The following is a 10,740-nucleotide window of genomic DNA, read 5'->3' as shown; positions in this document are numbered from 1 at the left end:
TGTCAAATGCTGAATAAGCTGCCTCAAAAGGTAGCAGGTTTGCTAGCTATCTTTCATCAAAGATTAACTGGCTATTCGTTAGTGGGTTTTGGAAAGACACTGTAAAATGTGGGTTGGACTTGCTTATTTATGAGGTTTCTTTCAAACATAATATTTGTGATTCTATATGATTTTAAAAAGGAACATTTAGAGACGTAAAAGAATAACTAGTGGAGTGTGGCACTTTGGAGACCAAGGGAACAGAAAATATCAGATGGTCCACCATATCAGCATTTACAGAGGTCAAGGAGGACCATGAGCAGAAGCAGGCAGTTACATTTCACAATCAGTGACCTTTGAGAGAACAGCTTCAGCAGGGTGATGGGGCTGGAAACAAATCGCAAGGAGCTGAGGAATGTTGGCATTGGCCGGTGGTCAACTTTTCAAGAAATTGGGCAGCGAAGAAGTGAAAGAAAGATGGAATATCAGGCAGAAAGGGTAGAATGGTGAGAACTCAGAAGACCTTACTAAGACTGAGAAGACCTGGGCATACTTGTAAGCAGAGAGGAGCAAATCCTTGGATAAAAAGAAACTGAAGAGAGAGAGAGAGAGAGAGAGAGAGAGAGAGAGAGAGAGAGAGAGAGAGAGAGAGAGACTGAAGATGGGTAGGAGAGGGAATAGCCACTGAAATAAAATCTTGGAGACAGTATAGGAGCTAATGGGATAAAGAATGAATTCATTCATCCAATAACCATTTTTAAAAATAAATTTGCGTTGATATTTTTTGTTTTTAATGAATAAGCATTTTATAAAGTATCTACTATGTTCTAGGTACTTTGCTAGATTCTCAGAATACCGAGACAAAAACAAAATGGCACTTGCTTTCATGGAATTTACATTATATTGGAGGAAGACAACATATGCACAAATAAATAAGTACAAAATATATACAAGCAACTATGAAGTAGTCTGGGGAATGCTAGAATGGGGACATCAGGAAAGGCCTTTTGTAGGAGATTGCATCTGATTTGAGCCTAGGATTCTAAGAGGCAGAGGTAAGGAAGGATCAAATTACTGTCATAAGCAGCAGTTTGTGCAAAGACACAAAGATGGAAGACAGGATGCTGAGTTCTTGGAACACCAAATGGGCCAGCATGGCTGAAAGATGGGGGGTATGTGGGTAGCAATGTCAAATCAGTGTGGAAATGTTGACTGGAGCCAGACTGCAAAGGGCTTCGAAGGTCAAGTGGAAAATTATATTATAGTTTATCCTAGAGGCAATAAGATAAAAGCATATGGTCAGGCTCATACTTCAGAAAAAGTTTTGCAAGTGGTTTGAAGATTTAATTAGTGGGGCAGCTAGGTGGCGCAGTGGATAGAGCATCAGCCCTGGAGTTAGGAGGACCTGAGTTCAAATCCAGCCTCAGACATACAACACTTACTAGCTGTGTGACCTTGGGCAAGTCATTTAACCCCATTGCCTAACCCTTCCCCCCCCCAAAAAAAAAGACTCAGTTGGTGAGGGGTGAGACTGGAAGCAGGGAGGCCAATGAGAAGGCCTCATTCTTGACCTTGGTGGAGTTGGAGGCTTAAGTCATCTGCTGTAGAGTGTGGGGACTCGGGGCAGGAGAAGAGAGAAGAAGGTTTGGAACAGTCACAGTGAGAAATGAAATAAGAAGTCAATTTTAGTTTGGTTATAAGGTTAAGATGCAATCTGAGGCAAGTCATTTCATACCATCTCCAAGGTCATTTGCAGGTCTAACGTACCCTGTTCCTGTGATTCTGTAGGATCTTTGCCCTTAGGGAGTTAATGTTCTAATTAAGAGGACTGGTAAACTATTACAACGCAAGGACTGAATCCTGCTGCCACAATCTGTTTTTGTATGAGAACTAAGAGTAATTTTTATTTGCAAATATGACAAAATTTCATTTTAAAATGTAAAAACTATTCTTAGCTCCTGGGCCATACAAAACAGTCCCAAGATGGATTTGATCCTACATAGGGCCTTAGTTTGATGACTCCTGAAGCTGGAAGAAATCAGAGGATCTGATTTCCAGCCCTGACCCTACCAACTGATTACTAGTTAAATAACTTCAGAAAAGTCACAATCTCTTTGAGCCTCATTTGTAAAATAGGAATAGTGATATCTGTACTGTCTACCTCACAGGATTGTCATGAGGAAAATGCCTTGTAAGCCACGAAGCATCATAGAAATGTGAATTGCTATTATTATTTCTTATAGATGATAGAAAAGATAAACAACGGGTAAGTGTTTTCTGTGTTTGTTTATTTCTGTGTGTGTGTGTTTATTTCTCTCCTTGTTTGCTGTTTCTTCAGCTGTGTCTGCTTCAGGTGTGTAGGGGATGGGGGGAAGGGAGGGACAGGGTACTTCCAAGGTTGGGGAGATGAACTTCCTCTTGGGAAGGAAGAACAGGTCCAGAGGCAGGCTTCATGCAGTCCCCCTTTGCTATCCTTCCAAAACAGATATTGAACATCTCATAACATTATACCACCTGAGCACATGGAACCCAGCTGTGATACTCCCAGGTCTGCACCACTGGGGAATACTGCGGTCCTGTGAACTCCTCTGTACCTGAATCCAGATGGAGAGTCCTTGGGCCCCAGAATTCCTAGTGAAGTAGAATGGGGTGCAGGTGGAAGCTTCAGTGCATGGGACAGATGTTGCCTATCATTGGAAACAAATGCTAATAGATATGGGTGCCTTGGCCCAAAGACAGCCCAAGTCTTTGGAAGTAATTAACTCCCACCTGGGGTAGGTAGTAGGCAGAGCCCTTCTAAATACTCAGTCTCCACCCTCCCCAGAAGGGAACTGAGTGACTTGCAGAGGCTTTAGTTTTCCCTGAAATCATTATGTCAATCAGTCAAATGAGACAGAGAGATAATAAGTCAGTGACACAGTCAGCTGTCAAGGAGACAGCCAGATGGCCAACTCCATATTCTGATCCGGGCTGAGAGGCAAAGCTTTTCTGGTAGACAAGTAACTGACTTCTGATCAGCTCTGATCAGCCTTGGAAGTAGTTACAGTGCTGGATTTGGAGTCGAGCAAAAGACCTGGGTTCTCATTTCACCCCTTAAGGGAAGTCACTTAAATTTATCAGCCTCAATTTTTCACTGTTAAAATTGGAGCTTGGGGGAGATGGCACCTGAGGGCCTTTCTGGCTCCAGGTCAAGAGTCCTTCATCTTTGTTGTGTCATGGACCCCTTTGGCAGCCTCTCAAAGACTATGGACCCATCATCAGAAAACTGTCTTTAGGGGCAGCTAAGTGGTGCAGTGGATAGAGCACTGGCCCTGAAGTCAGGAGGACCTGAGTTCAAATCTAGCTTCAGATACTTGACACTTAACTAGCTGTGTGACCCTGGGCAAGTCACTTCACCCCATTGCCTAGCCCCCCCCCAAAAAAAAGGCTTTAAATGAATAAAATACATGGGATACCTCTTTCCTAACCTTCAGTTTCACATTTCCAATTGCCTAGTAGAATTTTCTTACCGGATGTCTTGTGGTTGTGGTTGTGGTTGTGGTTGTTGCTACTGTTGCTGCTGCTACTCTGCTGCTTTTGTTGCTATTGGGGCATTGCATAGAGTCCCAGCCTTGGAGTCAGGAAGGTTCATCTTCCTGAATTCAAATCTGGCCTCGGACACTGACTTATTAACTGTGTGACCTTGAATAAGTCACTTAATCCTGTTTGCCTCAGTTTCCTCATCTGTCAAATGAGCTGGAGAAGGAAATGGCACACTACTCCAGTATTTCTGCCAAGAAAACCCCAAGTGGGATCACAAAGAGTCAGAATCATTGAAAACAACTGAAGAACAAATCAAAGAAATCAAAGATAAGTGGAAATAAAAATGTGTTTTTTCCCCATCCAAGTTGGCAGACCTCCTGAAATCTGGGGTCCATGGAGCCCCTGATCTAGAGCTGTGATACTAAGGTGCTTAGGAAGTCTAAATTTGTCCTAGAATCATTCAGTCAGTAAGGGAGCCAGTAGCTGAGAGAGGTAGTCAGTCAACACCATGCCCTGAGCAGTCCCAATGTCCAAAGCCAAGCTGCTTTATTAGGTACTGGAGCAGGGTGGGGGCAACATAGCTGCACTTTCTGTTTAGAAGAATGGAAAATAGAAAGGACTTCTGAATATCAGTAGCTTTTTCCTTGATCATAAAGATTCTCCCTGGGCCCTTTGGGCAGTGTTCAATGCTGTCAAGGAAAACTAAGAAGAATAATGAGATCTTTTTTTTAGTTATATTGGGGGAAAGACTATGATCAAAGAAGGGATAGGACTGTTGCTTAATATTGGGTGCAAAGGACACATTATAACCAACATAGAGAAGACAAAAATACATTTTTTTATTTTAAATAAATTTATATTGATGTCCTTTATTTTTTGTATTACCATAATTTCCCTCAGTATTCCTTCCCTTCCCTCCTTCCTAGAAATCCACATAGCAAATAGATTTTAAAGATAAAAAGAAAAAGAGGGAAAAAATCAACAGAGCTGATCAGTACTTCAAAAAAGTGAAAATATGACCATTTTTGGATCTCATATCTCTGCAAAGGGTTGGCATGGCCACATCTTCTCATATGTCCTCTTTCAAGACATGCTCATTCTTTTTGTATTTTATTTTTACCTCCACATTCTCTTTTTCCCTGCACCCCTTCCCTCACCCATTGAGAAAGCAAAAACATGCTTGTTCTTTATGATTTTGCAATATTTAGGTTTCTCTATTTCTCCTCTAATTTTCAAGATTTTTCTTGTATACTCATAGGACCGTTATTTTCTAGTCTTTAAATTTCCTGATCAATTGATTAATCCTCTCTTTTCCTGTTATGCTCATATACATTTTTGTAAATATAAATTTTGTTCTGAGCATTGCTTTGGATATATTTCATAAGTTTTAAAATGTCATGTCATTGTCATCATTATCTTTAATCAGTCAGTCAGTCAGTCAATAAGCAGGCCTTACTGTATGTCAGGCACTGTACTAAGCTTTGGGGATACAAATACATTTTAAAAAAAAAAGATCATTCAAGGAGTTTGTAATCTAATAGGGGAAAATAACACATGACCTCCTTGATGGAGGTTTTAGAATACATAGATCTTCCCTCCATTCAGAAGACAGAGGATACTGACGGGATATGAGAACCAAAGCTGATTCAATCTTTAAGGATAATGAGGTTTCCCAATGAAGAGGTTTCAAGGAGGCATACTGAAGAAGTTAAAAAAGTTCATCAAGGTGAGAAATGAAAATATTATCTGTTTTAATGATTTGTTTTTTGACCCACTATTCAGAATGCTATTATTTAGTCTCCATTTAGGTGTATATTTTTACTCATATTTCCATTGCTCATTATTAATCTTATTACAGAATAGTTTTTTGTCTAAATTTGAATTTCATTGATGTTGGAAATACAGTTTTATTGTGCTATTGTCTATAAAAAGCTTTGTTACATATATATCCTTTTATATTTTTTTATAATTCCCTTTTGCTGTAGCAAATAATCAACTTTTTTTCAAAGAACGGAATTCTGGGGGGGAAATGAGAATTCTTTTATATTCCTATTGAGATTTCCTTATATGTTTTTTTAAAAATCTCGTTTTTCCAACAATTTGTTCCACTCTATATTTTTGCTCTTATTTATTTTTCTGTTGGATTTATCTAGCTCTGTCAAAAGAAGATTAAAGTGTCCCATTATTATTGTGTTGCTATTATTGTCTTCCTGCAATACACCTAACATCTTTTTATGAATTTAGCTGTTATGCCATTTGTGCCTATATATTTAATACTATCATTTTTTTTCTTTATGTATGCCACCTTTAAGTATGTATATGTATGAGGTCTTCAGGAAGGACTAGTGCCTCTGGCATGAGAGCTTCCAAGCCCTTTTCCTTAACAACTTTTGGTGTCTACCTGTCACCTAGCTCTCACCTGTGGCTCCAAGAAACCATAACATGTACAGTGGCCAAACCATCTCAGCAGATATGCTACACCAGGTTGAGAGTAACTGATGGGCCTCAAACCCAGTGGTGAGTTAGCAGGGTGTCTACCCCAAACATGTGAAGACTTCCCCAGAGGAATGGGAGAATGTGAACATTTTGTTTCAACTGGCCATGAAAATGGCAGAAGCAGGGACCATAGAGCACTTAGATCTTGGTCAGACACCAAAGATGCCAAGGTCATCTGCTGCATCTGGAGCCATTACCAGGCATCTTTTGTCTTGCCATTTGATGACTCTGGAAGAGAGAATGAAGCTGATGACTTTGAGCAACTCTTCTTCACTTAAATCCAATTTATGTGAGAGTCAAAAGGCATCACCCATACCGTTTTACAATTTTATTATTTTACTATTCAAAAAATTTATTATTTAATTATTTTACTATTTTATTACTTATTATCTTATTATTTTACCTGCCTTGAAATCCAGCAAGTGTAGATACACTGGAAGTTATGATCACAACCATGCAAATAGGCAGCTCAAGTCACGGTGTTGTCTTCTTATTGGACTGAAGCTGCAGTGATATTCAGCAGCTCCCTAAGTGTCTGAGTAGCCTTTTTTTGGGTGGGTGGGGGGAGCGGGCAAGGTAATTGGGGTTAAGTGACTTGCTCAGAGTCACACAGCTAGTAAGTATTAAGTGTTTGAGGCCAGATTTGAACTCAGGTCCTCCTGACTCCAGGGACACTCCAGTAGACCTGAAAAACCAACCGCTGTTGTGAGAGAACTCAGCAAATTTTGCATCCAAAAAGCAGCCCTGATCGAAAATAAGGCTGGAAAATGAAGGCCAGCTTACCAAAGTCAGAACTGAATATATATTTTTCTGGAGTAGCTGCAATGATGAAGAATGCAATGAAGCTATCATAGGTTTCATAATAAAATCTAATCTAGTCAACAAACTTGTAGTGTAGGACAGACAAATGACAATGTGATTTGCCATTTGCAGAAAAGCACCATGCCACCATCATCAGTGTGTATGCTCCCACCATGACAAACCTTGATGAGGTCAAACAAAAAATTTATAAAGACCTGGAGACCCTCATCATCAATGTGCCAAAATAGGTCAAATTTGTAATTCTGGGTGATTTTAACACCAGAATAGGCACAGAGTATTAAACATGGCATGGAGTCTTTAGGAGGAATGGAGTTGGCAATAGCAACAGTCAATTACTGTTGAAAACTTGTGCATCTCATGACCTTCTTATTACCAATACTGTCTTCTCTTTACCTAAATGCAGCAAAACTTCATGGATGCATCCTCAGAGCAAACATCAGCAATTAATACATTGTGTCATTGTAAGGAAGAGAAAGATAGCATGTGAGAGTGACAAAGGCTATATGTGGCACAGAGTCTAGATCAATCATAGATTTCTCCAAGCTCAATATTCACATTCACCAAAAGCAATGGCCCCAAGGAGTGATGCCTATCAGAAGACTCAATTTCAACAGATTAAAACTTCACCATGCGTGAACAGTTTGTTACTGATTTGGGGAAAAAGCTGAGCCAACATATTGTTTGTAACAGGGGAGCAGAGAAGGAGTGGGCAGCTTTCAGAGATTTGTGTATAGTGCTGCATTTACTCATCTGGGCCAGAACACTTGCAATCAGGACTGGTTTGATGAAAATTATGGGGAAATTCAGAAGCTACTAAATGAAAAATTAGAATTCTACAGGTTCTATCAGTGGAATAGTTCATCCATCTCAAAAAGGCAATGTTTAAAGTAAAGCACAAGCAAAGCTAAGAGAGATGTAAGATTCTTGGTTCAGCAAGAAGGTAGATGAAATTCAGTTTTGCATTGATAGCATTATAATTTGTAAAGAGCTTAGTACAGTACCTGGCACATAGTAGGCATTTAAGTTTCCTTCCTTCCTAGATTGGAGGCAGTCAAGTATAACTCCTGTTCTGATATTTGACAAGAGCCAAATAATCTCACATGTAGCAGGATAGCCCCAAAGAGAATAGGTTGTTGTCCCCATTGAATCATGAGGACCCAGAAGAGTATTCTAGATTTGAAGCACTTTGTGAGTCAGATGGTTATATCCCATGTTCTATGTAAAGGATACCAGCCATCAATCATTGGCTCAGCTCTCCCTTACCTTGACAATTACTAACTGTGTGACCCTGGGCAAGTCACTTAACCTCAATTGCTTTGCCAAAAAAAAAAATTTAGTAAAATGGTACTGAGACTTTTGGGACACACTATATCAGCTCATTTGTGTGCATGTCTTACAATACCCTATGAAGTAGGTACTGTAGTACTTTTAGGTTCTGGTTCAGATGTGAGATTTCCTCCACACAGGGAACTCCCAGTGTGCAAACTCCCTACATGAGTGCATAGAGGTCATAGAGAAGTCTTACAAAGTATATAGAGAACACTGGGAAGTTGCATGATTTTTCCCCATCACGCATATAATATGTGTTATGGGTGGAAGTCGAATTCAGCTTTTCCTGACTCTACTACCTGGACTACTATCTAATAAGTGCAAAATTTGTGTTGAGCTCTGTCAAGCCAAACTGACTAACCAAGCTGGATACCTGCAATTTACCTTCAAAATTTAATTGGTAGACCAAGAGGTCCTCCACACTAAAGTAACTTTATACTACAGGACTGACTGTGGATATGACATATTGTCACCTGCTAACAGAAAAGTGGCCTGGGAGAGCAACGAGGAGCAAGGCCAGGGTCCCAACGTCACAATGTCCTTCCTGATTCTCTTGGGGTGTGGCATCCAAAACAACCAGAAATCAACATGGGTGCTTCTGTCCATAGACTTTGGGTTGCTTATCTTCATCTGCATTAATTTGAAAGTTTCTTGGTGAATGATTTGGAGTCACTTTTGCATTTTTATGCTGTTTTCCATCATATTTGCCATTAGGCAGAGTGGATACAGAGCTGGTTTGGAGTCAAGAAGACCCAGGTTCAAGGTCCACCACTATATTGGCTGTGGTGACCCTGGACAAATCACTGACCTTCTCAGTGCCTAGGCAACTCTCTAAAATTATTGATTTCTGAGGGTGTGTTAATCTGCATTGGTAGAAGTTTTATTATCTGGTGTACCTTATACCACACAGTTAAAAAAAAAAAAGTCTGTGACAAGCCCTGCCTGTAGGGAATATTGGTCCCGCCCCACTCCCTGTTTGTTCTAGTCTCATTCATCAACCCAAGTAGCTGCAATGCATGACCTTCCCTATTTCCCAACTCACACATTCATAGAGGTTCCTGGTCCCATTTCCGCATTAGGGTCCTCCTCATCCCTCACCACACACACATCCCCCACCTAAAGAGGTTCCAAACTTCTGAACCCTAGCTCTCCCTATGGAGGCCCTCCCCAACACACATCCTCCCCATTCCTAACACATATCCTTCCCCACCCCTTCTCCATAGATACTCCCTGTGGCATTCCCTCCACCTCCACTCTTTCCCTCCCCCAGGGCTCATGTAAGAATAGTGCACAGAACATAGGGTGAGGAACAGGCCAAGTGACAGGTGGTAACATGTACCATCAGCTTTATTGGGAGGAGAAGGTCGGGGAAGGAAGGATACTGTGCGTTGGATTAGGGAGAGAGGGCTCTCAGGAGCAGTTGTATATTAGGCTTTCCATCTTCCCATTACGGCAATGGAATCTGAGATGGACCAAATCATCATGTTCTCCCACCTGGGCTGTTCTGGCTGCTGAGTTGAGCCTGGCTTGTGACTGTGACCAGGAGAGGGAAAGGAGAAGATGGTGAAAGTAAAGCTGAGTCAGCTCACCTCTCCCAAGTCAGGGCTCATGGTCTCAGAGAATGTGGAGTAAGCAGATTTACTGCCCCACCTAGGGCTTAGGCAGGGCTGGGGCTAAAGTAGGGGAACCTAATGGAGCTACTGGCCTCCTAGTGCAGGAAATAGGAGGGTCTAAAGGAAACAGGAAGATGAGGAATCTTCATAGATGGTTCCCACAGAGAGAGGGCATGGCTAGGCATGGGTCCCAGTGGCCTTTACTTCTGCTTGGGCTGCTGGGCAGGTGGGCACTTCTGCTGGCCTGGTACAATCGTGCCCTTGGGTGGGCATGGGTTCTTGGTTTGAGGAGCACATGGATCCTTTGTTTGGGGAGCACATGGCTCCTGGCACTTGACTGGGGGTGGCTGGCAGGGTTGTTTCACCTGCTGCTGCTGAGGCTGCTGGGAGGAGCATTGCTGCTGCTGGGATGACATCGTTCTCCACCGGGATGAGCTTGAAAGGAATAAATATACAGGTGACATTAGCCGCTAACCCAGAACCCACTGGAAAGGAGGAATCACAGTATCTTGGATCTAAAAGGATCAGCCCACCCACCTACCCCTCATTTTAGAGATGAGGTTGCAGAAGCACAAAGCAAGAAAATGCCTTGCCAAAGGTCACACGGTCAATGGTGGAATCAGAGTTTGAATTCAGGTCTTTGGATCCCAATTCCTGTTATCATTTTTCAGCCACAACCTGTAGCTTCCTACACGTTTCCATATGCAGTGTCTAGTAGAGAACTGAGCACAGAACAGGATTATAGGCTTATTGATTTGGACAGGTAGGGGATGCAGAGTGCTAAGCATGGATGAGGATAGATAGGAAGACCTGAGTTCAGATCCAACCTCTAACACTTACTAGTTAATTTGACCCTGGGCAAATCATTTAATATCTCTCAACCTCAGTTTCCTCATATATAAAATGGGGACAATAATAGCACCTTCCTCCCAAGGTTGTTGCAAAAATCAAGCAAGATGATATGTGTAAAGCATTTTGC

General features: G+C 41.5%; 1 protein-coding gene across 1 annotated transcript; it reads right to left on the bottom strand.

Annotated features, from left to right (window-relative positions):
* Positions 1-9,961: 9,961 nt before the first annotated feature.
* SPRR4 (small proline rich protein 4) lies at positions 9,962-10,177 on the bottom strand. Its single transcript, XM_020991418.1, has one exon. It carries the CDS (start codon positions 10,175-10,177, stop codon positions 9,962-9,964), a length of 216 nt encoding a protein of 71 aa, XP_020847077.1.
* Between the last annotated feature and the right edge of the window lie 563 nt (positions 10,178-10,740).

The sequence above is a fragment of the Phascolarctos cinereus genome, unplaced genomic scaffold (assembly GCF_003287225.1).
Source record: "Phascolarctos cinereus isolate Bilbo 61053 unplaced genomic scaffold, phaCin_HiC Scaffold_5;HRSCAF=322, whole genome shotgun sequence".
In the NCBI taxonomy this organism is placed as follows: domain Eukaryota; kingdom Metazoa; phylum Chordata; class Mammalia; order Diprotodontia; family Phascolarctidae; genus Phascolarctos; species Phascolarctos cinereus.
The sequence above is the reverse complement of the archived record's forward strand: the minus strand, read 5'-3'. Positions and strand labels throughout refer to the sequence as shown.